Genomic DNA, 27,393 nt, shown 5'->3' with positions numbered 1-27,393 from the left:
GACTGGGACGGACAACCTTGTGAATTACTAGCCGTTTACAGGAGCCCTAATTCTAACCTTCAATTGTTTCTTGATGGTGTTTATAACTATTATAATTCCACTTCCCATCCAGAGTATGTTCGTATTTTCTCTGGTGATATAAATTGCAATATTTTAAACCCATCACTTAATTCAGCTGAAGAAAAATATGTTGACATCCTTAGTGATTTTGATTTAATATAATGCATTGACAAAGTAACTCGCCCTGAAAGTAATGCATGTCTTGACCACTTCTTTTTGAAATTAAAATCATTTCATTCAGCATATCCAGCGGTTATTGAAACTTATATAACGGACCACTATCCTATTGTTCTAGAAATTTCTAAACCTAGTAAACTACATCCAATCTCGAAGGATTCATTTAAAATAAAAATTGATGAAAAACTAAAAGAATCTGATTGGCAGAATATTACCAATTGTAGAGAAATTAATACTTGTACTTCTAATCTAACTATCCAAACTATTATTCATGATGCATCCAAGGAAGTCAAGGTAAACGCAAAAAGTAGAAAACTTAAACCTTGGATTACGGCAGGATTGCTGACATCAATAAGGAAACAGGATATACTCTTTAATACAGTAAAAAAGAATCCATACAACAGGCAATTAAAACTTAGATATAACCAATATTGCAACATGCTGCATTCACTAATTAAACGCACCAAATTCAATTATTACAAGAATAAAATCGAGGAAGCAGCCGGAGATGCTAATCCAGTGGGGCCACCCGAGGTGGAGGATCATCACCATGCCTTTCATTCTGTATTTGAGCTGAAGCCGATCAATCAAGATCAACTAATAAATATAATTAATAGTATAAAAGGATGCTCTGCTCCAGGATGGGATAACATCCCTGCAAAACTTGTTAAGACCTTCTCAAATTATCTTGTTCAACCCCTATTACATCTGATAAACTTAAGTATCCGTTCAGGAGAGTTTCCTGACCTATTAAAAATTGCAAAAGTCATCCCTATCTACAAATCTGGTGCCAAAGCTGAAATGAGTAATTTTAGACCAATATCTTTACTAACCACCATAGATAAAATACTAGAAAAATGTGTAAAGATCCTATTAACTAATTATCTTGAAACAAAAAACATTTTATCTGAATCACAATATGGATTTAGGAAAGGGAAAAATACTTCCGATGTTTTATTTGACTTAACCAAATTAGTAAATGAGAAAATCAATGGAAAAAATAAAATCATTTTAACTTTCCTAGACTTAGCAAAAGCATTTGATTCTGTAAATAGATCCAAATTATAACAAAAACTTGAATTAATAGGGGCAAAAAATAACACACTAAATTGGTTTTCTTCCTATTTCAAAAATCGTAAACAATATGTTTGTATTAAGGGAATAAATTGTGACCCAACGATTGTTGACTATGGCATGGTTCAAGGAAGTACACTTGGACCACTGCTTTTTCTGGTATACATTAACAACATATCCAAATTAAATATAAATGGAAGCATATTTCTGTTTGCTGACGACACGGCTTTGGTATCATACGGAAGCACCTGGCATGAGGTTTACAATAAGGCATCCTCTGACCTCATCAAAATAAAAAACTGGTTTGATCACAATCTACTTTCTGTTAACGTACAAAAAACCAAAAGTTTGCCAATTATCCTTAGAGATAATTATGGTCCAGGACAGAGGATCCTAAAAATGCACTCTTGTGGCAATCCGGAGTCCGTTAACTGTGGATGTGAATTCATTGAAAAGGTTTTAACTTATAAATATCTAGGTGTAGTCATAGATCAAAAATTATCATGGGTACCACACATACAGTACTTAAAACAAAAATTAAGAAAAATGATATATGCTTTTAGGCAGTTGAGCCATGTGCTCACTCCGGATCACTGCTGGAGTGTGTACCTCGCCTATGTGCAATCTATAATGCAATACGGGGTTCTGCCGTAGGGTGGTGCCTCCTCCGCCGTGCTGGAGCCACTGGGGGTGACACAGCGCTCTATAATAATAATAAAAACCATTCTAAAAAAGGGACAAAGATATTCTACTGATCTGCTTTTCCACGATTTTCCTGTACTCAATATTAGACAATTATTTATTAAAACCCTTCTAATCTACTAAAAAAAATAACACACTAAATTGGTTTTTTTTTTGTTCTAATTAAAGACAACAAACACAAAATTTTCACACAGCCAACTCACACATATATAACAAGAAACCGATTAAACTTTGGATACACAATACCCAGATTAGGTTACAGAATAGAGCTTTCTAATCCATTTTATATTGCACATCAATTATACCGAAATCTTCCAAATAATATCATTCAGGCAGAGAGTAGTAGTGCAGCCGTTTTCGGGAGAATAGTTGGAGAGTGGCTGTTACACGTCGGCCCCACGGCTTAATTCACTCACCATACGTTTGAATAAAAAAAGAAATTAAAAATCTATTAAATCTCCAACTTATCAGCCAACCCATGCCATGTCAAAATTTTTAGACCGGATTGATTTTTGTTTTTAAATTGTAAGAATTATTTTATTTTATTTTGAGGGGTATTTTTAATTTTTAATTTGCTTTAACTTAACAAGTGTTTAGAACTTATATTCTGATGGTTCTATGTTGGCCAGGACTAAGATATTTGATTTTATTTTTAATGTTAATGAATAAGTTATATTATTGTTAACTAGAAAAGAGTGACCAGCGAGTGCCATGGACTCTTCCTCACACACAGACGTGTAGTCTTGTGAGGAATATTTTTTCCTTTTATAAAATATGTCACTTTTTATTTATTGTACATTATTGGAAAATAAAGAATCTTGAATCTTTAATCACAATCTAAACTATGTGATGATAACTGTATGAAAACCATATCAATGTTTTATATTATCAATATAACAACCTTAGAAAAATACTGATTATAGTGGCAATGACAATTAATTGATGATACTTTTAAAATATTGCTTTCTTAGTTGGTTTGATGCTTGTACATAACTAACAGCTGTTCACATTCTGAACTCTGTGATATAAATTTATTAGTGATGGTCAGATCCGGATATTGGACTACCAGATCCGCCGGATCAGAGCTGGAACCGGCACCCGATCGGATCCAAAAAATTCCGGATCTTGGGCTGGATCCGGTTTTGATGGATCCGATTTTCCCCCGAATTTTTTTACTAACATAAAGCTGTCTGTATCCATGTACAAGACCAATTTTTCCCCGAATTTTACTAACATAAAGCTGTCTGTATCCATGTTCAAGACTGATTTTTTCCCGATTTTTTTACTAACATAAAGCTGTCTGTATCCATGTACGTTCAACCGGACTAATGTGGCGGACGTCCGGTCCGGATTACGAAAAATCCGGACTATCGAGAGTCGAGCAAATACACAATACTGTATACAGTATAGCCTTTTTTTCAATTTTGTTCCAGGTCCACAGTAATGATGGATGCATTGCACGACGTCCAAGTGCCACGACGTCCAATAATATTTATTCAGTGCCACGACGTCCAAAACATAATTTTTGAGTTGTTGCACGACGTCCAAGTGCCACGACGTCCAACAGTACAGTAACTGCCAAAAATATAGTCTTTCTACAAGCTTTGGACGTCGTGGCACTTGGACGTCGTGAAACAGCGCACTATAGAATTGTAAAAAAGTAACATTTGCGGGAGTGTTGCACGACGTCCAAAGTTGCTGCCAGTTGCACGACGTCCAAGTGCCACGACGTCCAATAAATATTTGACTGTTGCACGACGTCCAATATAGCTCAGCGCTGTTGCACGACGTCCAAGCTCCTTCATGATGACTTGCCGAATAGTGTTCTCTCGTGTAAAATGCTTATGGAACGTTTATTAGTTATATATACATGGTTATATGTTCTTGTTCAGAAATATATATACTATGAATATTTGAACCATTAATTGAAACATCATAAAGTTAAAAAAAAAACATAAAAAGGAAAAATAAACAAGGCAACAGTTGGAAAACTATAAGGTTTAGGCCCACATGGTTTGAAAAATGATGACATTTTGTTAACAACCGATCAACTTCATTATGTTTGGAGTAAGCTTTTAAATACTTATCTCTTCAAGACTAGATGAATGTACATTGATCAACATTATCTTTGAAAACTATTTTTTATACCCTCATTTTAATTTTTACTAGTAAAAAGAATAGAATGCCTTTTTCAAACTGTTTTTTAGGCTTCAATTAAATGTCTTTATGTCGCAAATATGTTTATTAATAGTATTCACTTAACATTGACTTAATTTCATTTCAATAAATTTGGTGTTTGTGTTTTGCTACACCACTTATTAAATTGCAACGAATGAGGATCTATATAAATAAAATTAGAGTTTTGTCTGTACATTGCTCAGAATCATTCATTTGTAGGTTATTTTTACGTTTTATACATTAAAGAAGCCGAAACAAGTCTCATCTAAATTTCTGTCTGTCTGTCTGTCTTTCTGTAACACTCAAGATGGCATTTTACGCAATCTTCTCCAGAAAAACGAGAGTACCTATCAAGATCCAAGTCATTTTAATGTATTCACTGGATTGGCGAGAGTGTCTTTAGCCATTAAAATATAACCTCACTAACATTACGGACGTTAAAAAATGCAGTTTTGTGCGATTTTTGTCAAGTTTTCGTCCAATTTTTATCACATAATGATCTATGAAATAACGAACAGCTGTTCGGATCAAGATTATTTTTTCTCGCTGTCACTGATATGTTTACAAATACCACAACCATTTCCGATCACTTTTTGAAGGCAAAGCCCATCAAAGTGAGATTAAAATCGTTGTCTTACATAACGGCTTTAATTAATCGCAAGTGGAATAATATAGTGTAACCATAAATAAAATTTAATAACATCATCCAGTTCTTTGTTTGAAGTTCATTGTTGGTGATGGTGAGTTAATGTTGTTCAAAGGTTTATTGCGGACATTTTCCAAAAAAACAATACACTCAGAAATCTTTTTTCTAAACGGTGGTGTTCAATTCTTTCATTGATTAGAGATTTAGAAGCTAAAGACATTATTTTGCTGGCTTTGAAACTTTTGTAAGGAGGCTTTAGGTAAAAACCTTTAGGTATCAAATTATCACGTTTGCATTTCACAAGAAAGGTCAAATGGTTTGTGTGATTAGCCAATTTTAAATGCATTTGTTCCAATTCACTTATTTGATTACTTACTCCGGGTCCGTACCGAGAATCAATTCTTTGTTTGAAGTTCATTGTTGGTGATGGTGAGTTAATGTTGTTCAAAGGTTTATTGCGGACATTTTCCATCACGAATGTAAAAAACAATACACTCAGAAATCTTTTTTCCAAACGGTGGTGTTCAATTCTTTCATTGATTAGAGATTTAGAAGCTAAAGACATTATTTTGCTGGCTTTGAAACTTTTGTAAGGAGGCTTTAGGTAAAAACCTTTAGGTATCAAATTATCACGTTTGCATTTCACAAGAAAGGTCAAATGGTTTGTGTGATTAGCCAATTTTAAATGCATTTGTTCCAATTCACTTATTTGATTACTTACTCCGGGTCCGTACCGAGAATCAATTCTTTGTTTGAAGTTCATTGTTGGTGATGGTGAGTTAATGTTGTTCAAAGGTTTATTGCGGACATTTTCCATCACGAATGTAAAAAACAATACACTCAGAAATCTTTTTTCTAAACGGTGGTGTTCAATTCTTTCATTGATTAGAGAATTGAATCTTTCAAACAAAGAATTGATTCTCGGTACGGACCCGAAGTAAGTAATCAAATAAGTGAATTGGAACAAATGCATTTAAAATTGGCTAATCACACAAACGATTTGACCTTTCTTGTGAAATGCAAACGTGATAATTTGATACCTAAAGGTTTTTACCTAAAGCCTCCTTACAAAAGTTTCAAAGCCAGCAAAATAATGGGTTACGCCTACCCAATTATTCATAACAACCTTTTCGACGACAATCCTTGATACCGGAACTTTTCCCTAGAATACACGGCCTCCCTACTTAAGAAATAAAATTACAAACGTCCAAAAACCCAGCATTTAGTAGTTTCAACTGACTACTTTAAGATCCCCGTGCGTAGAACGGGCACACAGCTAGTGTCATATAAATAAGTTGTACACAGGGTTCTTTTGTTTCCCCAACTCTAAAATACAACGCACATGAATTGAAAATGTTATAGGTTTAATAGTACTGTAGCGAATCGAATATCAATAAAGTTAACGTATAACAATAAATTTACATATTCCTAGATTTTAATTGAATGTGTTTACGAAGGAACACCACAACCTCAAAACTCAACATTGCAGTATATTTACTCAAGATTTATTGTTTTTATATTGCACAGTTGATGTTGCCAACTAGCGTGGGAGCGGAAGTCCTGATAAAGGCTGGTTCTCGGAAAAGTATGAACTTGTAGTTTGAATGAAACATTTTATAAATTTTGTACAGGATTCATGGGATCCTAAGCATCATGCCGCTCATGCCCTTTACAAATAAATTAACATTTTCGCTCTAATACAAATCAATATCGTCATTAGACAAGAATTAAAACATAAAATTTATAAACAAAACCTACCACGGCATATTCTTGAACAAGTATGCCTACAAACCTACGATAAGCATGTTTGTTATTATTATACTTAACCTACAAATGCTATGACTTAGGGCATACCTGCTTTCCTAGATAAAACATGCGAACTAATTGCGAGTGCGACATGAACTTTACCAGTAAGAATTTACATCTGTGAATTTCTCAGAATTGATTGACAGTTCAGACGAACCTATGGCCACAGACTTCGGAAACCTACAGTATTATTGCATTAGTATACTGTATTTGTATTATTGTGTTACTAGCAGAGTACCCGTCCTTCGTACGGGGTTGACATATAAGTATAAATGCTTATTGCAGTTATGGGAGATGACACGATTTAAAAAAAAACTGGTCTTTTAATTTATACGGTATCCTATTGTGTAGCACACATCTACCATAGTCCTGATGTTCTACCACTGCACCTAGACCATGGAAAAAAGTAAAGTTCTCATTGTGTACCACAACTTTTTTTGCTAGTTGGTTCAAATTAGCTGTGGTCATTAATGCAAACAAACAACATAATAGTGCTGCACCCTGTTTGGCAAGCCTTATAACTTTTTAATGCTGTTTAATATCATAGAACCAACTTGTACAGTTGAAACGGCTGACAAAATTCTTTAATTTCTTTAAATATGAATTCTCATAAGGTTAACATGAGAAAGTCCAGAGCCAGAGCCACCGGGGTGGAGACTGAAAGAATTTTTGAGGTAAGAATATGTTAATCGGGGATGTCATCTATCATCATACTAAATTTCAACCTTGTCGGTTTCGTATTTTTCGCGTTTGTTTGTCACAAACATCCATCCATCCATTCATACATCCATACATCCATGGTTTGCACTGTAAACAAAAAGCTATCACAATAGTTCCAAACCGACAAATAGGAAAAATAGGAAAATATAAATAAATATGGAAAATAGGGTAATTTTCTAATATATTTTAGTGAAATTATATAATCAGGCAAATGGAAATTCAGTCTACATATTTGCTGTGGCAGGGGGATTATGTTACGGTTTACACAAAAATAAATCAAAACATAAACCTCATAACACTCAGGAAAAGGGCCTAGGTTGATAGGGCAATGATTATAGAATCTTAATTATTTCCTATATCCATGATGAATGATTTCTTTTTAAAACGAATTATTCCCATTGTTTCACAGGAAACATTTTTAACCATTGTAGTAACATCATTATAGCTTAAAAAGTTGATAGTTTACATAATGTTTAGCACATTTGACGGATAAAACTTTTTTGAATTCGTCAAATTATAAGTGTATGAAAATTCATATATTTGTGTATCAATATCTACTTATCTCATTTCTGTTCAATGGAAGTTATACAATTTCAATGATACCGGTACTTAAATGGGAAGTCTTACAGCTGTTATAAAACTGTGCATACATTTTATCTTACGAGTAAATTTGCTACCAATTGATATAGTATGACGATTCTATTCTACTGCAGTACTTAGGCCCCTATTACACGAGGTAGCCTGGCGACGTCGCCAGCGACCAAACTGGCTACTCAGCTTGTCATGGGGCATTGATTCTTATGGATGTTATTACACGAGGGTAGCCAGCGACGCAGCCACACTTTGGCGACCGACTGGCTACCGAGCCCCGTCGCCACTGTGGTAGCCACTGGCTACCCATATTGGCGACGCTGCGTTGTAGCATATGGAGCTTATTACACTAGGTCGCCAGTATCACGTCACCACTCGGTTAGTTCATATCACGGGGGTACTTGCACACTGTTGTGTTGCGTTCTGTTGTGTTGTGAGTGTGTGAATTGTTCACTTCAGTTGATAAAATGTCTATATCATCCTTTATGACTCGAAGAAACTGGATTGTGACATACGAAAATAATTGAAACATTTTTTACTGTCCGCACAGAGCTCATCAAAAAGGGTGTAATATAACCCTTTTGATTCTCTTGCACTAAGCATTGGATGAACGTACATTTTTATCTTCCTTTGCCTCCTTTTCTTCAGAAGTAACAGAAGGAGAAGATACTTATAATCACTCATTATTCACTGTAAACACCGCTCATAACAAGTACAAGTGCAAGACAAGCACTCACAACAACGGCGCCACGGCGGTAAAATTCTGGCTACTCAACTGGTTATAGGTTTGGTGGCCAGTGCGTCGCCAGCTACTGCCGCTGGCGACGTCGCCAGGCTACCTCGTGTAATAGGGGCCTTAGAATTCTACCACTACTCATATTAAACCAACCATATTTACTTTTGGGCTAGTGATTAATTTATTGTATTAATCATACAATATAGTGAATAGTGTAGTCATTTATTTATTTCGTTTTTATGACATAGCTCTATTTTGTAGAAATCAATTATGCAATCATAACAACAGAAATACTGCATCATTACATTTTACGGTGACATAGTATTTATTTTACTTATAAAAAATTTAAGCTAATGCAATAATTAGTTCAATTAGAACCATTGAATATTGAATAATTTAAACATTAATCGAAGACGAAGTGGTTGACAACTTTCAAACAGTTGACTAGGACTAGTTGCCTTCAATAATTGCAATGCGAACTATATGCACTGAGGTCGGCAAACAGTGTTCACAGTGTGCAGGCACTTTGGACGTCGTGGCACTTGGACGTCGTGCAACAGTCAATATTGATTGGACGTCGTGGCACTTGGACGTCGTGCAACTGGCAGCGACTTTGGACGTCGTGCAACACTCCCGCAAATGTTACTTTTTTACAATTCTATAGTGCGCTGTTTCACGACGTCCAAGTGCCACGACGTCCAAAGCTTGTAGAAAGACTATATTTTTGGCAGTTACTGTACTTTTGGACGTCGTGGCACTTGGACGTCGTGCAACAACTCAAAAATTATGTTTTGGACGTCGTGGCACTGGCAAAATATTATTGGACGTCGTGCAACACTCCCGTAATGATAGCCGGTCATATGCACTTCCACCGGTAATAATTTTTACCACCGTGCTATCCGGTTAATCAGTCTTGTACATAGATACAGACAGCTTTGTGTTAGTAAAACAATCGGGAAAACATCGGTCTTGTATGCCTGGATCACCCCTTGCTTATATCTCTTTGCTATTCGTTCCAGGTCCACAGTACTGACAGCCGGGTATGTGAAACTCTACAGATAAAATACCCTGTGTCCTTGTACAAGAAGATTGTCTGTGTCCATACAGGGTGAATAAAAAAGTCAAGACTCCTCCATCTAATATTTTTGTAAGTTAGAACATGGTACAGTCTTCTTGTACACAGACACAGGGTATTTTACCTGTAGAACTTCACATACCCGTCTATCAGTACTGTGGACCTGGAACGAATTTAAGGAAGAGATTAACAAGAGGTGATTCAGGCATAAATAAATTGGATGCTGCATGCAAAAACCACGATATAGCATACTCAATATCGAACTATAGTAAAATATACACAGATACCCTTTTGGTGGTCGTGCAAACTTAGGACAAAGTTTCATTTTAAGATTTTGAAAAGTTCGTGTCCCCAAAAAATTAGGAATTATGGGCTCAACTGGAGATCACTCTATATATTATAAGATGTATTAATCGTTAAACATTACCAATTTAATTTTAAACAGTATGATTTAAATTGGCATTCTGTTAATTACGTTTTTTTTTTTTTTACCCGCCCTTATGACAGTGTGTATCTGGATCCAGTTCCGAATTTTTCAAGATCCGGATCCGGTACCAACATTTTCTTGGATCCGCCCATCACTAAAATTTATTACTGTATGAAATCCATGCCGATAACTTTAAAGAAATAGTGTTCAGAGTAATTATTGATGATATTTTAAAGATTGTCTTTTTGCATGTTTGATGATTATACATTACTAACAGCTGTTCACAGTCTAAACTCTGTGATGATGATTATGAAAACCAAATCAATAACCGATACCGATCATAGTGATGATCTGATGATATTTTTAATAGATTATTTTTCTTGCATGGTTAGATGACTATACAATACTAACAGCTGTTCACAATCTGAACTCTGTGATGATAATTATTGTATGAAAACAAATCAATAACCAATACTGACCATAGTGATGATTGTTGATTTTTTATAGATTTTTTTTGCATGGTTTGATGATTATACAATACTAACAGCTGTTCACAATCTGAACTCTGTGATGATAATTACTGTATGAAAACCAAATTAATAACCAATACTGACCATAGTGATGATTGTTGATTTTTTTATAGATTTTTTTTGCATGGTTTAATGATTATACAATACTAACAGCTGTTCACAATCTGAACTCTGTGATGATAATTACTGTATGAAAACCAAATTAATAACCAATACTGACCATAGTGATGATTGTTGATTTTTTATAGATTTTTTTACATGGTTTGATGATAATACAATACTAACAGCTGTTTACAATCTGAACTCTGTGATGATAATTACTGTATGAAAACCAAATTAATAACCAATACTGACCATAGTGATGATTGTTGATTTTTTATAGATTTTTTTTGCATGGTTTGATGATTATACAATACTAACAGCTGTTCACAATCTGAACTCTGTGATGATAATTACTGTATGAAAACCAAATTAATAACCAACTAGTGTACCTGTTGCTCGAATTCGAGCAATTGCGAAGCATTACAGGCGACTCAAAGATTATGGAAATACTCACGATCTACACAACAGTTAGATATAATCTAAATCTTTTGTAAATATCTTATCTTTTTTCGAAAAGGTGATCTTGTTTTTTAGTGTGGAAAAAACATTATTTCTATTTCTTCTACTTGGTTGTGTTCTATGACTTTTTCTATGTTTCCATTGTTTACAAATCGGTTATTTCAATGATTGCTCAAGAAATGTAGCACAGTGTTAATTGAGTTTAATTTTTAGCCTATATCAAATTGTCCAGGATTTCTCGCTCTTTTCCATTGTAATAGTTACACCAACCCAAGTTTCGTCTACAGATGCAATATACCAAAGAATATCACCTACGTACAATCTTCAAGAAGTGGTAAAAAGGCAGAAACCAACCCATACAATAGATATAAGTTAACTCCATAAGAAATAATTTTAAAATCTACTGTGATATCAGGATTTTCCACTGATTTGGTAATAGAACATTACATTGCAAAACATGACACGATGCAGAAGAAAATCGATTTTAAAAACTGAAAAAAACCATTGTAAATACTTCATTTTGACAAATTCAGTAAATCACAATTTAAACATTAACAGCTGTTTTATTAAAAAGTAGTGTAAAATTATGCATATGGTCGTAATGTAAACAAATCTGCTGAGGGAACTTAAAAGGCCTCTGGGGCAGAGCTCCAAGGAAATTTACCTCGTTTATCTTTTCATGGCTCATCTACAGACCAAGACCTTTCTTTAGAGACCCCTACCAAGTTTCTACGCCCAGCCGTTCTCTCAAATTAGCTGTAACGAAAACCCCGTTTTCCTCCATAAGAATAACATGGGATGGGAATTTAAAGGCCACTGGGGCGGAGCCCCAAGGGAATTCACCATGTTTCATACTAACAGCTGTTCACAATCTGAACTCTGTGATGATAATTACTGTATGAAAACCAAATTAATAACCAATACTGACCAAAGTGATGATTGTTGATTTTTTATAGATTGTTTTTTTTTTGCATGGTTTGATGATTATACAATACTAACAGCTGTTCACAATCTGAACTCTGTGATGATTATTACTGTATGAAAACCAAATTAATAACCAATACTGACCAAAGTGATGATTGTTGATTTTTTAGATTTTTTGATAGTTTCAAAAATGTATTGGGCATAGACAGTTAATATTTTGAAATTTTTTAAACGAATTTTAACACGTTCATCATTTTTACTCCACAGTTGTTCTTAATGCCCTTTACTGTAATTTTAAGATTTAAGTAAGATTTTTCTTTGTTGTAGCTCCATATAAAGATATACTGAATGAAATGTGGCTATGGACAAGAAAATGATATATTGTTTTCAAAGTAATGATATTACATAGATAAGACATCTGTTTCAATGCAAATATCCCTGAATTTAGCTTTGAGCAAACATGATCGACGTGGTCCTGCCAGGAAAGGTGTTTATCAATTTTCAAACCTAAAAAATCTATTTTTTCATCTTGTTTGATTTCATCAGAATCCAAAATAATCAACGGTTCTATTTTGTTTCTACATTGCTTAGTTTAATTTTTCATATTTGCAAGTTCTATAAGGGTATCTATTTCGATGTGTTCTACTGTTTTTCGTGTAATTTTTAAATTAATAAGCTGTTCACAATCTGAACTCTGTGATGATAACTACTGTATGAAAACCATATCAATAACCAATACCAATCATAGTGATGGTTGATGATATTTTTAAAAGATTGCTCTTTTGCATGGTTTGATGATTATACAATACTAACAGCTGTTCACAATCTGAACTCTGTGATGATAATGACTGTATGAAAACCATATCAATAACCAATACCGATCATAGTGATGGTTGATGGTATTTTTAAAAGAATGCTCTTTTGCATGGTTTGATGATTATACAATACTAACAGCTGTTCACAATCTGAACTCTGTGATGATAATTACTGTATGAAAACCATATCAATAACCAATACCGATCATAGTGATGGTTGATGGTATTTTTAAAAGATTGCTCTTTTGCATGGTTTGATGATTATACAATACTAACAGCTGTTCACAATCTGAACTCTGTGATGATAATTACTGTATGAAAACCATATCAATAACCAATACTGATCATAGTGACGGTTGATGATATTTTTAAAAGATTGCTCTTTTGCATGGTTTGATGATTATACAATACTGAAGCCTGGTTTACACGGGTCGAGTATGTCAGACGAGTTATTCGGCCCAGTTACTAGGCCGGGGCCCAGTTGTTGATTTGTTCAACTTGCCCGGTACTTGACTAGACTGTCTACACGCATTCCTATTTTGAACAGCGACAGTGTAGGCACAGAGAAGTAATTTTTATAATTTATCTGTGTTCTGTGGTGTAGGGTATTCCGTATACCGTAGCTTTCGTGTTAAATGTTGTTTGAGTTTAAAATGGGACTTCAAGAGTTTAATGCTGAATTTATAAATTAGTTAAATCACTGAATTAGATTATTAGAATTAAAACTGAATCACCCATTAAATTCAGGGGTTGCTTAAGTTTTTTTTTTTTTTTTGCAAATACGATAGACCAAAATGGAAGGTGATATTCTAAAAGAATAAGATTTGTTACAAATTACTATAACGGTACTGCATTTCTTTAAAATAAAATATATAGGCAACCAAAAGTTGCTTATAAATAAAAAATGTGAAAACACTGTTTTCAATGTATTTCTGACAGAAAACATTTTTAGGGAGTGAGCTTTCTAACAACCCATTGATTAATTAATTAATCGTTCCAGTATAACTGTAGATCTTAACTTGTACAACAATTTTGAAAACTGAATTTTATATTTTATTTTATATTTTATGCCATTACAATGGCATTAAACTTTTTAATCTCCTCCCTCCCTCCCTTCAGCTGGAGTCGGACTTGAACAGCTTTAAAAAGCAAATCAAAAAAATACTCTTGGCCAAGGGTTACTACAGTGTTCGAGATTGTGTCCCTGATGGGTTTAGTTAGTTAGTTTTTTGTTGAAAGAAGTATAATTGGTATAGTTTTATTGAAGCACCATTGTATATTGTTTATTTTAATTTTAGCTCTACGCTATTAATTGACATGACCAATGAAAATTTTGTATTTTTTGTTATTTTGGTTCAATAAATGAGTTATGAGTTAATAAGAGTGAGTAGATTTACGAACAACAAGACAATGCAACACAGGGCCAACTGTTCAACTGAACCATTGAGTATTGAGGGTGATTAGGCATACACTACTGAACTAACCCCAAAAATACTGATCGTTGTAATCGACTCATTGTCAGCGACCACAAAATAAAAAAAAATATTTTTATTCTGTGGTCGCTGGACTCACTTGATAGCAGTAAACAGATTTTTTGCGGGCAAATCGTGGTGGCGGGGGTAGCTACTGGGCCGAGCAACTCGGTTTTCAACTAAATCACTCGACTCGCTCTCAACTGACCTCTTTTTATCAACTCGCCCGTTGCTCGACTCGCCTGCATGTCTACACCAAGCGAGTTACTCGCACACTGACTCGCCCGCCGTACTCGACCCGTGTAAACCAGGCTTGACAGCTGTTCACAATCTGAACTCTGATGATGATAATTACTGTATGAAAACCATATCAATAACCAATACCGATCATAGTGATGGTTGATGATATTTTTAAAAGATTGCTCTTTTGCATGGTTTGATGATTATACATTACTAACAGCTGTTCACAATCTGAACTCTGATGATGATAATTACTGTATGAAAACCATATCAATAACCAATACCGATCATAGTGATGGTTGATGATATTTTTAAAAGATTGCTCTTTTGCATGGTTTGATGATTATACAATACTAACAGCTGTTCACAATCTGAACTCTGTGATGATAATTACTGTATGAAAACCATATCAATAACCAATACCAATCATAGTGATGGTTGATGGTATTTTTAAAAGATTGCTCTTTTGCATGGTTTGATGATTATACAATACTAACAGCTGTTCACAATCTGAACTCTGTGGTGATAATTACTGTATGAAAACCATATCAATAACCAATACCAATCATAGTGATGGTTGATGATATTTTTAAAAGATTGCTCTTTTGCATGGTTTGATGATTATACATTACTAACAGCTGTTCACAATCTGAACTCTGATGATGATAATTACTGTATGAAAACCATATCAATAACCAATACCAATCATAGTGATGGTTGATGGTATTTTTAACCCTTTGAGTGTCGCCGTGTAATGCCTATGTATTATGCATAAATTGCCAACCTAATTTCCAAGGAAAATGCAGTAGTTTATTTTGTCTAAATAAACAATTTTTTGAGATTTTTATCCTTTGACTTACTATATATAATATATGCTAAATAATTTTATTAGATTTAGGTACTTTGCTATTATCCGGAGGTCACTTATTTTAGAGAGATTTTCTACTGTTGGAGACAAAAAATCCTTCCTACTAATATTATAAATGAGAAAGTTTGGATGTATGGATGGATGGATGTATGTTTTTGACAAGTAAACGCGAAAAATACGGTCGGATTGGGCTTATGATATTATTGGTATGATGATAGCTCACATTCCCGATTAACATATAGACGCATTCTTATCTTAAAAGTCCTTTCGGGCTCCGCCCCAGTGGCTCTGATGTTTCCCATGTTAACCTTATGAGTAATCGTATTTAAAAGGAATAAAAGAATTTTGTCAGCTGTTTCAACTACACAAGTTGGTTCTATGATATTGAATAGCATTAAAAAGTTACAAGGTTTACCAACAGGGTGCAGTACTATTATTTTTTACTTTCTCCCCCTATACCATAGTATATGGAGAAAGTATTGTTTTCGTCAAAATTTTCGAGTTTGAGTTTTGAGTGGATATATTCGTTTTGGGTCCCCCTGGACCCAAAAAAGTGGTTTTCGAAGTGATGTCTGTGCGTGTGTGTGTGTGTGTGTGTGTCTGTGTGTCTGTGTGTCTGGATGTGTACAGAGCTAGAGACTACACCTGTGGTCCGATTTCGATGAAATTTGGTATGTAGGTTCTAATCCATGGTATCTCCAGGCGTTTTTTTCATTTTTTTGAAATTTTGATTTTTAATGGGGATTTTCCCATAAAAACCCATAAAAAACCGGAAAAATCGGATTTTCTCAAAAATGGCCCGAACGATTTTGATAAAAATTTAGTATGTTGTAGCCCTTTAAATTCTGAACAAAATGGTACAAATCCCATTTCTTAAAAAATTCCGGTTCAAAAGTTATGGTAAATTATGTTATTTTCCCATAAAACCCCCATAAAATAAAAAAAATAGGATTTTAGACAAAAATCCGGTTTTGATTTAACAGAGTATGTTATGATCCTTACAATTTTGATAGTTTTTTTCATTTTTTAGATAATTTTATTTTTAATGGGGATTTACCCATAAAACCCCATAAAAAACTGGAAAAATAGGATTTTCTCAAAAATGGCCCGAACGATTTTGATACAAATTTAGTATGTTATAGTCCTTTATACTCTAAACAAAATGATACAAATCCCATTTCTGTAAAAATTACGGTTCAAAAGTTATGGTAAATTATGTTATTTTCCAATAAAAATCCCCATAAAAAAACGGAAAATCGGATTTTCCCAAAATTGGCTAGAACGTTTTTGATAAAAATTTAGTATGTTATAGTCCTTTAAATTCTGAAGAAAATTGTACAAATCCCATTTCCGTATATTTACTCTCACCACTTACTCATGAGAAAGGTTGTTGACAATCTTATGGGAGAAAGTATGTGTCAGAATGCTGATACCGTTTATTTACATTTATGACAACAGCTATCCTATTAATTGGAATAAATGCAAAAAATATTGCATCTGTAGACGATATTTGGGTTGGTGTAATTATTACAATGGAAAAACGCGAGAAATCCTGGACAATTTGATATACTAAAAATAAAACTGAATTAACACTGTGCTACATTTCTTGAGCAATCATTGAAAGAGCCGATTTGCAAACAATGGAAACATAGGAAAGTCAAAAAACATAACCAAGGAGAACAAATATAAATAATGTTTTTTTTTCATTTATAATCATTATTATAGAAAATCTAATGTGGCTATATATGAGAAACATTTGTAGAAAACACTAAAAAACTAAATCAGCTTTTGAAAAAGATAAGATATTTACAAAAAAAATTTGATTATATCTAACTGTTGTGTACATCTTGAGTATTTCCATAATCTTTGAGGCAACTCTTATAAAGTCATCGGAAATTATGACTGTTATTCGTTTTTAAAAACGCCTGTAATGCTTCGCAATTGCTCGAATTCGAGCAACAGGTACACTAGTTTTAATAATTTAAAGTTTGTGTGTTTTTTTTTTGTATTGCCGATCGGAAGATCTTAAGTTAACATTGTCCATCGGAAGATCCAAAAGTACAGTCATAACGAGAAGTACAATTTTACATTGTGAAGTAAACTTATGAAATAGACTGTCCGTTTAACTTTAAATCTTCCGATCGTAGTTGGATCGGAAGACTAAAAATGCATGTCAGATCGGAAGATCCAAAAGATGGGTTATTGCGTCTTTCAGATTGAAGGCGTTTAAATAGGTACCGGGTGTTTCTAAATGAATATCTGGGTTTTAACGCTTTATAACTTTTATACTATTAAACTTACCACCATAAAATACGCATCATACGAAAAAGCAACTCAAAGAGTTTATGCCTTCCAAAGACACATTATTTAACAAAATCGATCCAGCAGAACTGTTGATTTAATTGTACAAAGTTAAAAAGTAATCTCCAACTTTTTTCATCACTAGAAATTCGGAGGTTGCTTGATGTTTTTGCAAATAACTTTTAAATGGTGAGGAAATCGACCAAAGTGGAAGGTAATATTCCGAAAGAGAATAAAATTTCCTACAATCTACTATTATGCATTTTTTGAAAATACTCAAGAAAGGTACCAAAGATTGCCTCAAAAATGAAAAAATTGAAAATCCCCGTCTTCAATGTAGACAATAAACATAGCAAACATTAAATTTCACACTTTTTTTATTTTAAGCCAAATTTAGGCCACATTTATTGAGTATTTTCATGAAATGCATAATAGTAGATTGTAGGAAATTTTATTCTCTTTCGGAATATTACCTTCCACTTTGGTCGATTTCCTCACCATTTCAAAGTTATTTGCAAAAACATCAAGCAACCTCCGAATTTCTAGTGATGAAAAAAGTTGGAGATTACTTTTTAACTTTGTACAATTAAATCAACAGTTCTGCTGGATCGATTTTGTTAAATAATGTGTCTTTGGAAGGCATAAACTCTTTGAGTTGCTTTTTCGTATGATGCGTATTTTATGGTGGTAAGTTTAATAGTATAAAAGTTATAAAGCGTTAAAACCCAGATATTCATTTAGAAACACCCGGTATTTGCAGTGAGCAAATATATATTAAGAAATTACAAATATATATTTAATATGTATGTACGTATGAGTACAGAGAGATAAATTTAAAGAAATAATTCACCTAAGAAAACCGATACCGTAGCTAGGAACGCGGCTGATAACGTCGTGTCACGCTTTCAACGCCTTCAATCTGAACGACGCAATAGTTCATACTTTTGGATCTTCTGATCTGACATATTGCTTTTTGGATCTTACGACCCACTACGATTGCAAGATTCAAAGTGAACGTACAGACTATTTCATAAGTTTACTTCACAATGTAAAATTGTACTTTTGGATCTTCCGATCTGCAATATAAACGTTGGACCTTCCGATTTTGGATCATCCAATCGGCTATATAAATATTGGATTTTCAGATTTTTAATATTCCGATTGGCAATATAAACTTTAAAGATCTTCCGATTTTGGATCTTGTGAAGATATACAAATTATACATTACTAACTGACCAAATGAATGTCTATGGGGTGGCATAGTCCACAATCTGAACTTTGTGATGTTAAATACTGTATCAAATCCATGCCAATAACTTTATAAAAATACTGATCATTTAGTAGTTTATAGTATTGCTTTTTATTTACAATGCATGGTTTGATGATTACATTTTACTTACAGCTGTTCACAATCTGCACTTTGTGATGTTAAATACTCTATGAAAACCATGTCAATAATCTTTAATATACACTCCTTATGTGTTAATGAAATTCCAAAAATTACTATTTGAAAATCAGGCCTCACTTAATATTTGTAGTTGAAATAGTTTAAAGATTTATTTTTGGCTGCTAAGTATAGTTTTATTATTATACTTTACTTGCATCTGTTCCCAATTTGAAATATTCTACTACATTATCAGTGTTTTAGATGGACATATAAAAAAAGAATACCGAGATACTATTGCTTGAAATGATGAATATGAATGCTAAGTATTAACAATGGAGTGATATGATCAGTTTAGCTTGGTTACTGACTTAGATCAACCGTTTCTGTTGATAATCATTCATGAAAACCCAAATGATCAAAGATTACTGAATGGCTTTCAGGATTGAATTAGCAGACTTCTAATTGTTAGTAAAATCCTGTAACCACTCAGCTAGTGAGCTATATTCTAACAACAAATGTCAGAAGCTAATATTTATTTTATTGAATGAATGAATATTGTACATAATCAAATACACCTCTCAAATAATTCAATCCTATGGATTTTCAAAAAGATTCAACTCTGGAAATTTGTATTTGAATCGATTTTGTCACTTGCAATAATGACAACAGATTATGGCTATGATGATGGTAATGGGTGGATGATGTTACAGGGCGGGCAACAAAGGCTATGCCTTCACATTCATCACCCCGGAACAAGAGCGATACTCCGGAGACATTGTCCGAGCCTTTGAACTTGCGGGAGTGACAGTCCCAGACCCACTACGCAATTTGTTTGAAGGCTACAAAGCGAAACAGCTAGCGGTGAGTCCGTATAGCTGCTATTTTGTATGGTTTCCTATTTAATTATTTAGTACACATCTTTAATTAATATTTGTTCAATGATGCAACTGCAAATAATTGATTAATGTGAGGTTATTACTTCATTTTACAATATTTCCTTTTTATTTCAGGAAGGGAAAAAAGTTCATAGTGGTGGTGGATTTAGTGGCAAAGGCTTCAAGTTTGATGAACAAGAAGCCCAGATGGTAAATGAAAAGAAGAAGTTTCAAAAAGCCGCTTTGGGTAAGGGGAAGAGTTCTTATAATCCTGTAAAGTGATTTTCAAAGCTTCAAATTATTCTGTTTATCTGTCTATACATGTTTGTAAAAAAACAAAATGATGATTGTTATCTATATTTTCAAGAGGGTTTAGAATTTCACTCACATCTCAAGAGTGTTCATGCTACTAAAATTGCTTGAGTTTCTCAGAACTATTTAGAAATTGTTCACTTTTTCTGTGATAATTTGTGTAATGAGGACTAATTAATATTAAATTGACAATTATTGGTGTAAAATTTATCTGACTGTTAAACCTATTCTACTCTACCTAAATTATAAAAGGATGTTAAGGTAAGGAGATTTTATAACATTGACATGAAACTTAAATTAAAGTGTATAGTGTTCATTTGTCAAAGAAGAGTAACAAACCAACACATTGGGCCAAAAACCTACAAATTTTGTTACTTGTAGAAGGAGACAATAATTTTCTTTTTACTTTTATTCTAGAAGCAGGGGAATAAAATTATAAAAATAATTATTGGCCTGAATAGACCAGTTTGTTGTCACAATTCACATCAGCAGTTTTATGTCGTAGAAAATCAGTAAAAATATCCAGGACTTGAATGGAAATTCTGATTTATGTAGACATTTGATTACTATTGTCTTGGATACAGTATAATAGAGAGATGGTTAATTGTGTTGCAGGTCTCCAAGATTCTGACGATGAAGACTTGGAAGGTGACATCGACCAGCAGATTGAGAGTATGTTAGCTCCAAAACGTATTGTTAAGGAGATTAAAGCCCCTCTAGGCTCTTTGAACCCTACGTCTACTACGCAAGGTATGCTTTTAGAATGTCTTTATGATTTGAATCTTAAATTCAATCCTGCAGTTTTATTTTTAATACTCTATCCATTCCAGTCAAATATTGTGTCCTAAAAGGTACTTGTCATTTTATTTCATTATTACAAACCGCTTGTCTGCCATCTCGTAAATTTCTAATCAAACAGTTAAGTTATGCTGTAGTGTGTTTGGACAGCAAATAAACTTAAATGAATTTTAAGGTTTTATATCATAAAGTTGGTTCATTATGTTGTTAATTTAAGTTTTTAGTAAAATAATTGCAAAACTGATAACTAACCCATGCCTACTTCAAAGTGGTAAATTCAAAAGTTAAAATTTCACCGATTTACAAATACTTTTTTTTAAATCTATTGTGTACGATCATATATTTTTTTGGTAAATGCATCAATGAAACCTTAGACATTTTTCTACAAAGAAGAATTCCATACTCCTACTAAAATACCCCTGGTTATCTATTAGTGAGTAGTCATACACTTGCACACAGATGTACTGGATGAATATGTATTGCAAATATTGATGGCATAGGAACGTCTTGTTAAAAATGTGTAACAGTGTAGGTTTAAATAGTATTGAACTAGTCATAAATTAACGTTGCCTATGAATGTTTTGTGTTATAACTGGAATTTAAAAATAGATGATTTGAGTTTTTTTGCTTTATTGACCTTCAGCAGGTACAACAACCTCCCCAGCCCAGGTCACTACAGACAAGTTGGAGCTGGCCAAGAGGCTAGCCTCCCGTATCAACATGGCCAAGAACCTCGGGGCAGAGGCCAAGGGAGCTACACAACAGGCTGCAGAGGCCATACTGAAAGGAGGTGGTTCCCAGCCCATAATTACAGTGAGTTACATTGGGGTTTTCTTGTCTGCTGATATTTATTGTGTTTGCGATCACTGTAATGATTACCATTTTTACAGATTTTTGCAACTAATTACCGTACTATTCTAAATTATAACTTAATAGTTTGCTGTGTTTAACATTTTAACGATCCTGACAACCAAACCACTGTCCATGTGCCAGTACACCATCTGTTATATTATTTTACAATATCTTCTGCTATTGCATGGTTTAATGATTATATTCCATATTAACAGCTGTTCACAATCCTATTTGTTGTGAGGAAAGAAATTATATTATGAAATCCATGCCTAAAAAATAATAAGTTGGTAATTTATTGTGTTAAACCTCAGAAATTGTTATTTTGTTGTTGTTTTTGAGTCCTCCTGCCAAAACAACATTAGGTTACATTATTGATTATGTTGCTTGTTCTGTAGGCTAAGACGGTAGCTGAGCAGCTTGCAGCAAAACTCAACACTAGACTCAACTACCAACCTAAGGACAACGAGGATAAGTCTGAAGATGAACAGGTCGAGACATTCCGTAAATATGAGGAGGAGCTTGAGATAAATGACTTTCCACAGCAAGCCCGCTGGCGTGTCACTTCCAAGGTAAGAAAAAGAATTGTGTATTTAAATTAAAGGGTAATTAATTTCAATTTGCATGTAGTATTAAGCCTATTGGTTTTAAACACTAAAATATAGGGTACTATTGTTTACATAACACTTTTTGAAAAACTTATCTTTACGCCAAACAAACACCTGAGAAATGGTGGCTCAGCCAGTTGTGCGACAGACTACGAATATAAGGCTTACAACTTGGTACCCGCCACTGAACTTTAACAGTACATTCTCTCTTGTATTGTACCAGCTTAAACCTTGTTTTCTTTGCTGAATACAGTCCACATTTGACTATTAACAGAACTAAGCATTCATTTTCCATATTAAACTTTTGAGTTGATTTTTGTTTATAGCAATTACTGATTTCTCAAATCAAATCAAATATATTTATTTCCTTCGGTACAATAAAGTATAGTAGGATAGGCCAGATTGCATTTAGCAAATTGTCATGAAACAGAAGTAGACGTAAATATAAAATTAAACTTAAATTGTATAATATAAAATATAGAACATAATAATTAAAAAAATAATTCCTCCTTCAAGCTGGCCTGGAACATCAATAACAGATCAAATAGACAGTGAAGTTAAGAAAATAACTGAAGAGCATGGCATGTATCACCGAACAACAATGCCATACACACCACAGCAAAGTGGTGCATAGGACATCTTATATAGCCTACTAAAAAACTTTTGCAAAACTTATGACAGCTAGTCTGACTATACTAATGGACCGAATTACATTCGGTTGGTACTAAGTTATTAAAGATATTTTCCTGTAGATGTGCACAATCTCTTTATAAATTAAAATAGGCTAAAAAATAAGTACAAAAAATGAATTTTAAATTTTACAAAAATTAACACGGGCCTAATGGGTTGCCATGTTGGTGACGAAATAACAACAAAATAAAAACAGAAAATCAAAACAAATGGAAGAAATTCCATTCAATCACATGTTTTATTTACAGCGTAGGTGAAAATAGTGAAGTTTGCACAATACATATTTTGGTTGAGTTTTCGACCATGGGGCGAGCTCTTGTTAAGCCTAAATTAAATTCATTCCCAAGTGTGGTCTAAGTTTTAAATTGCTTAGTGCCAAAAGTGGACAATTGCCTAGAAAAGTAACAAATTTAAACCAAACCCTATTTTATTTTATTCCTTGTGGTACAAAGGTGAAGACAGAGACTCCAAATTGGTAACCATCATCCATTTCGTTATAACTAAGGACAAAGAGAGTTTGTTATATAACTAAGATTAAAATTAAGACTTACCTCATCAGACTAATAAATAAAACACAAGTTAGGAATGCTCTTTATTAAGAAATAGAATTCAATGTGGGATAAATTAACAGCCAAAAGAATTTTGTAAATCTCTTAAAGCAGAGCCAGCCAACAATAATAAATAGACATATAGAAAGCTTTCCTGCGCGTAGCAAAATCTGTGTGACTTAAAAATACTGCTGGATTGAATGACTCGCAGTAGCACGTACTTACCTAACCTGTTAAATTGCAGGAGGCGTTGGCCCAAATCTCCGAGTACTCAGAAGCGGGTATCACAGTACGAGGGACGTACTACCCCCAGGGCAAGTCACCTCCTGAGGGTGAACGTAAGCTGTTCCTGGCCATCGAGAGCACCAACGAGCTGGCTGTGTCCAAGGCTAAGATTGAGATTACTCGACTCATCAAGGAGGAGTTGCTCAAACTGCAGACCTCCGCTCACCACAGTATCAACAAAGCTAGATATAAAGTCTTATAATTCCTTATTACCACATTTTGTCTATAATTTTTTCATCTTTGACTATTTACCACTCTTAGTATCACTTGGAAATAGATGCAATAAATTACTTGGATGTAGATTGTTGTTTTCTGTTTCCTTGAGTAACTTAAAGCTAAGTAGTAAGGCTTTGATGTAATACCTATAATTTTTTGTCTATCTTGTGATTTTTATAAATTGATGCCTTTTTTATATTGAGTCAATACAACAACCAACAGGATTATGTAATTCCTGCTTTTGCTTTCTCCTCTCCGCAATCTGTCCTTCCACTGCATCTATTTTTTTGGTTTAATTCTCATTACACTCATAATTTACACAATCCGGCTATTTGTATGCAGGAACTGGAATTCATACCGCCTTTGACTAATGATATAACTAGACTAAACATCAATGGTCGCTTGTTTTGGACGTAGTTGAAATTAGCCCCACTCTGATGTGAATTACTTATTTCTATTGAATATGCGGACTTTTAACCAAGTCAAACTGGTAGGAACCTAATGTAAGCTATAGCATCGTAAAGTCACTTCAAGTATCTCAGCAACAAATAAATATAAGGTAGTAAAAGGAAAGTTAGACACTAGCACAACCTGTTACTGGCTTCATCAATAACTTTCTTTTTTAATAAACAATTAGTGACAGCTGGCCCATATGGATGGGATGTCTACTTTGCTTAACTAAAGTCATCGGTAACGCCCTAAAAAATGTAGAGGGTCCACCTCCAAAAAGCTTGGTTCCTTTAAGTTGTGCAGTGACTTTCTAAAACCATTGTTCAATGTCTAGAACTGTGTTCAAAAACCTCCATTACTTTTTTTCTCTGGCTAAAAATATGTTTAAATTTATTTTTCCAGAGGAGCCTCTGTAGCCCCTTTAGAATCGCCACTATAATGTCAGTTGGCTAATGATTTAATAGGAAAAAACATTGGCTGATAATGATTCTTCATTCGTGCTTTTTTTGGGGCTCTAACAAAGGTCAACAACATTGGAGACTTCATTACCTAAAACAAAACATGAAAGTTCATAGATGCATGGAGAAAAACTGATATTGTTGGCCCTAGGTTTTATTACTTGAAAGACCATTACTGTAAAGGAAATTTAGGGGAGAGAAATGATAGGATAAGCAGGCTTACCTTAAGAAATGTAGACATCCCACACTTCACTAGAGAACACAGAAGAAACACAAAATATACATTTCTTAAGGTAAGCCTGCTTATCCTATCCTTTCCCTCCCCTATTCTCAGGCAATAAGCCCTTTTTCTCAAACCTAACCTATAAAGGAAATTACTTAGACAAACCAGCCAAATTTATAGTCAAATATTATGTGAAAGTTCAGAAGAAGAAAACCAGAGACAGAAGCATAGGAGGTAGTGGATTCACAAAACAGAAATTGTGAACATTGACAAGCATAAACAGAAAATACTTATCAACAGAGTGACCTGAACATCAAGATCTGCACAGCAGCTACAAACAAGGCCACACTAAAAAAACAGGCCATAATGCTTGACAAGCATGACGTCACGATAGAAGACGGCAATGACGTAAATATTTGTTAATTTATTTTTCAAGGAAAGATTAAAACAAGCAGCTGATCACAAATGGCAAACATTACGTCATTGCCGTCTTCTATCGTGACGTCATGCTTGATGAGCATTACGGCCTGTTTCTTTTTAGTGTGGCTACAAAGAAGAAGAAAACATAAGGATTGATATTTTAGAATAAAGTATTGTATTGTGTAAACTAGAATCTAAAATTAGTATCTTATAAATATTGTATTGTTGATCATCTCATATATCTAGATTTAATATCTGGTTTGTATTAACATTAACATTGATCTGACTGAGTGAGGTAGCATAATGATGCCACTTCACATTCTGGAGGTCTGCATAGCAGACCAATCATTCTAATAAAAGTTTTTCTTTTCTCACTTAGGCAAATGAAAGAATGGTTCCCTCAAAGGCAGGGAAATTAAAGAATGGTTCCCTCAAAGGCTGTACTCAATCACTTACTTACAAAATATTTTCTATGCTAAAACCCCTGTATACAAACACACCTGTTATCTAGCTACTTGGAGGTCACGAATTGTGGATATTTATAGGTATAATCTGTAGATGCGATACTCCCTGGAGTATTACGACTATCCGCAGTACCACCTTGATATATGGACCAATTCCTAAATTTCATAGGAAATGTGTGGTTCGGATTCCACCATAAACTGTAGGTCTGTAGGGTTGCTGTTGACAGTTGGCTGTATGGGCTATTAATTAACAGTCCTGTCCAAGGAAAATGTTGGCCTGAGTCAGTAACAGGACTACGAGATCGTGCCATAATTACATAATGTACTAATTTAGTACATGCATTTTTACAATTTAAGATGACAATAACATTGCACAAGCATGTATATTATTGAGCGAAGCGAGTGGAGCAAGCGAAGCTCACTTTCCCTCACTTTGCAACTTCTTTGTAAGAGCATCAGAATGTAATGGCTTGACCAATTGATATGAAATTTGGCCAACATCTAAAGAATACTGAGCACAATGTTTTGGTAAAAAAATATTTGCAAATTTCCTTCTGGATTTTATTTTACGAGTCACACAATTTCACTTGTTATTTTAATGTAAGTTGAAAGAAAAATTATATTGGGGTTATTACATATGGGTTTATCTCGTTTCATTTAAATAAGATAAACATATGTTAATTGTTTGTTACTGTTATGTTTACATTTCAATGTTTACTTTCATCCTAGGTTAAAGTTGGAATCTAACAGTTTATCAATGGAAGTAACAGTTTTGCTATATTTCTTTTGAGCAGGTATCAAAGGCCACGTCGTAATATTGGTCGTCTCACCAATAATGCAAATATTGTAAGAGAGTGGCGTCGTGCTAATCAATTCCAACATTAATTAGATGCACTAAAATTTTACA

The 27,393-nt window shown here is 33.9% G+C and overlaps 1 protein-coding gene across 3 annotated transcripts in view; it reads left to right on the top strand.

Annotated features, from left to right (window-relative positions):
* LOC128988689 (probable ATP-dependent RNA helicase DDX46) overlaps positions 1-24,555 on the top strand; it is a 76,920-nt gene extending 52,365 nt beyond the window's left edge. For all 3 annotated transcript variants that reach the window (XM_054410232.1, XM_054410231.1, XM_054410233.1), the window contains 6 exons: positions 20,001-20,151; positions 20,301-20,412; positions 21,093-21,227; positions 21,919-22,088; positions 22,523-22,696; positions 24,215-24,555. In XM_054410232.1, coding sequence (XP_054266207.1) covers positions 20,001-20,151; positions 20,301-20,412; positions 21,093-21,227; positions 21,919-22,088; positions 22,523-22,696; positions 24,215-24,457 — 985 coding nt within the window. In that variant the 3' untranslated portion in view covers positions 24,458-24,555. The remainder of the gene's footprint in view (positions 1-20,000; positions 20,152-20,300; positions 20,413-21,092; positions 21,228-21,918; positions 22,089-22,522; positions 22,697-24,214) is intronic.
* The last annotated feature ends 2,838 nt before the right edge of the window (positions 24,556-27,393 follow it).

Source organism: Macrosteles quadrilineatus, unplaced genomic scaffold, assembly GCF_028750875.1.
Source record: "Macrosteles quadrilineatus isolate MER2022 unplaced genomic scaffold, UCM_ALF_1.0 Scaffold_3__2_contigs__length_128488019, whole genome shotgun sequence".
NCBI classification, from domain to species: Eukaryota; Metazoa; Arthropoda; class Insecta; order Hemiptera; family Cicadellidae; genus Macrosteles; species Macrosteles quadrilineatus.
This window is presented reverse-complemented; position numbering and strand designations above follow the sequence as displayed.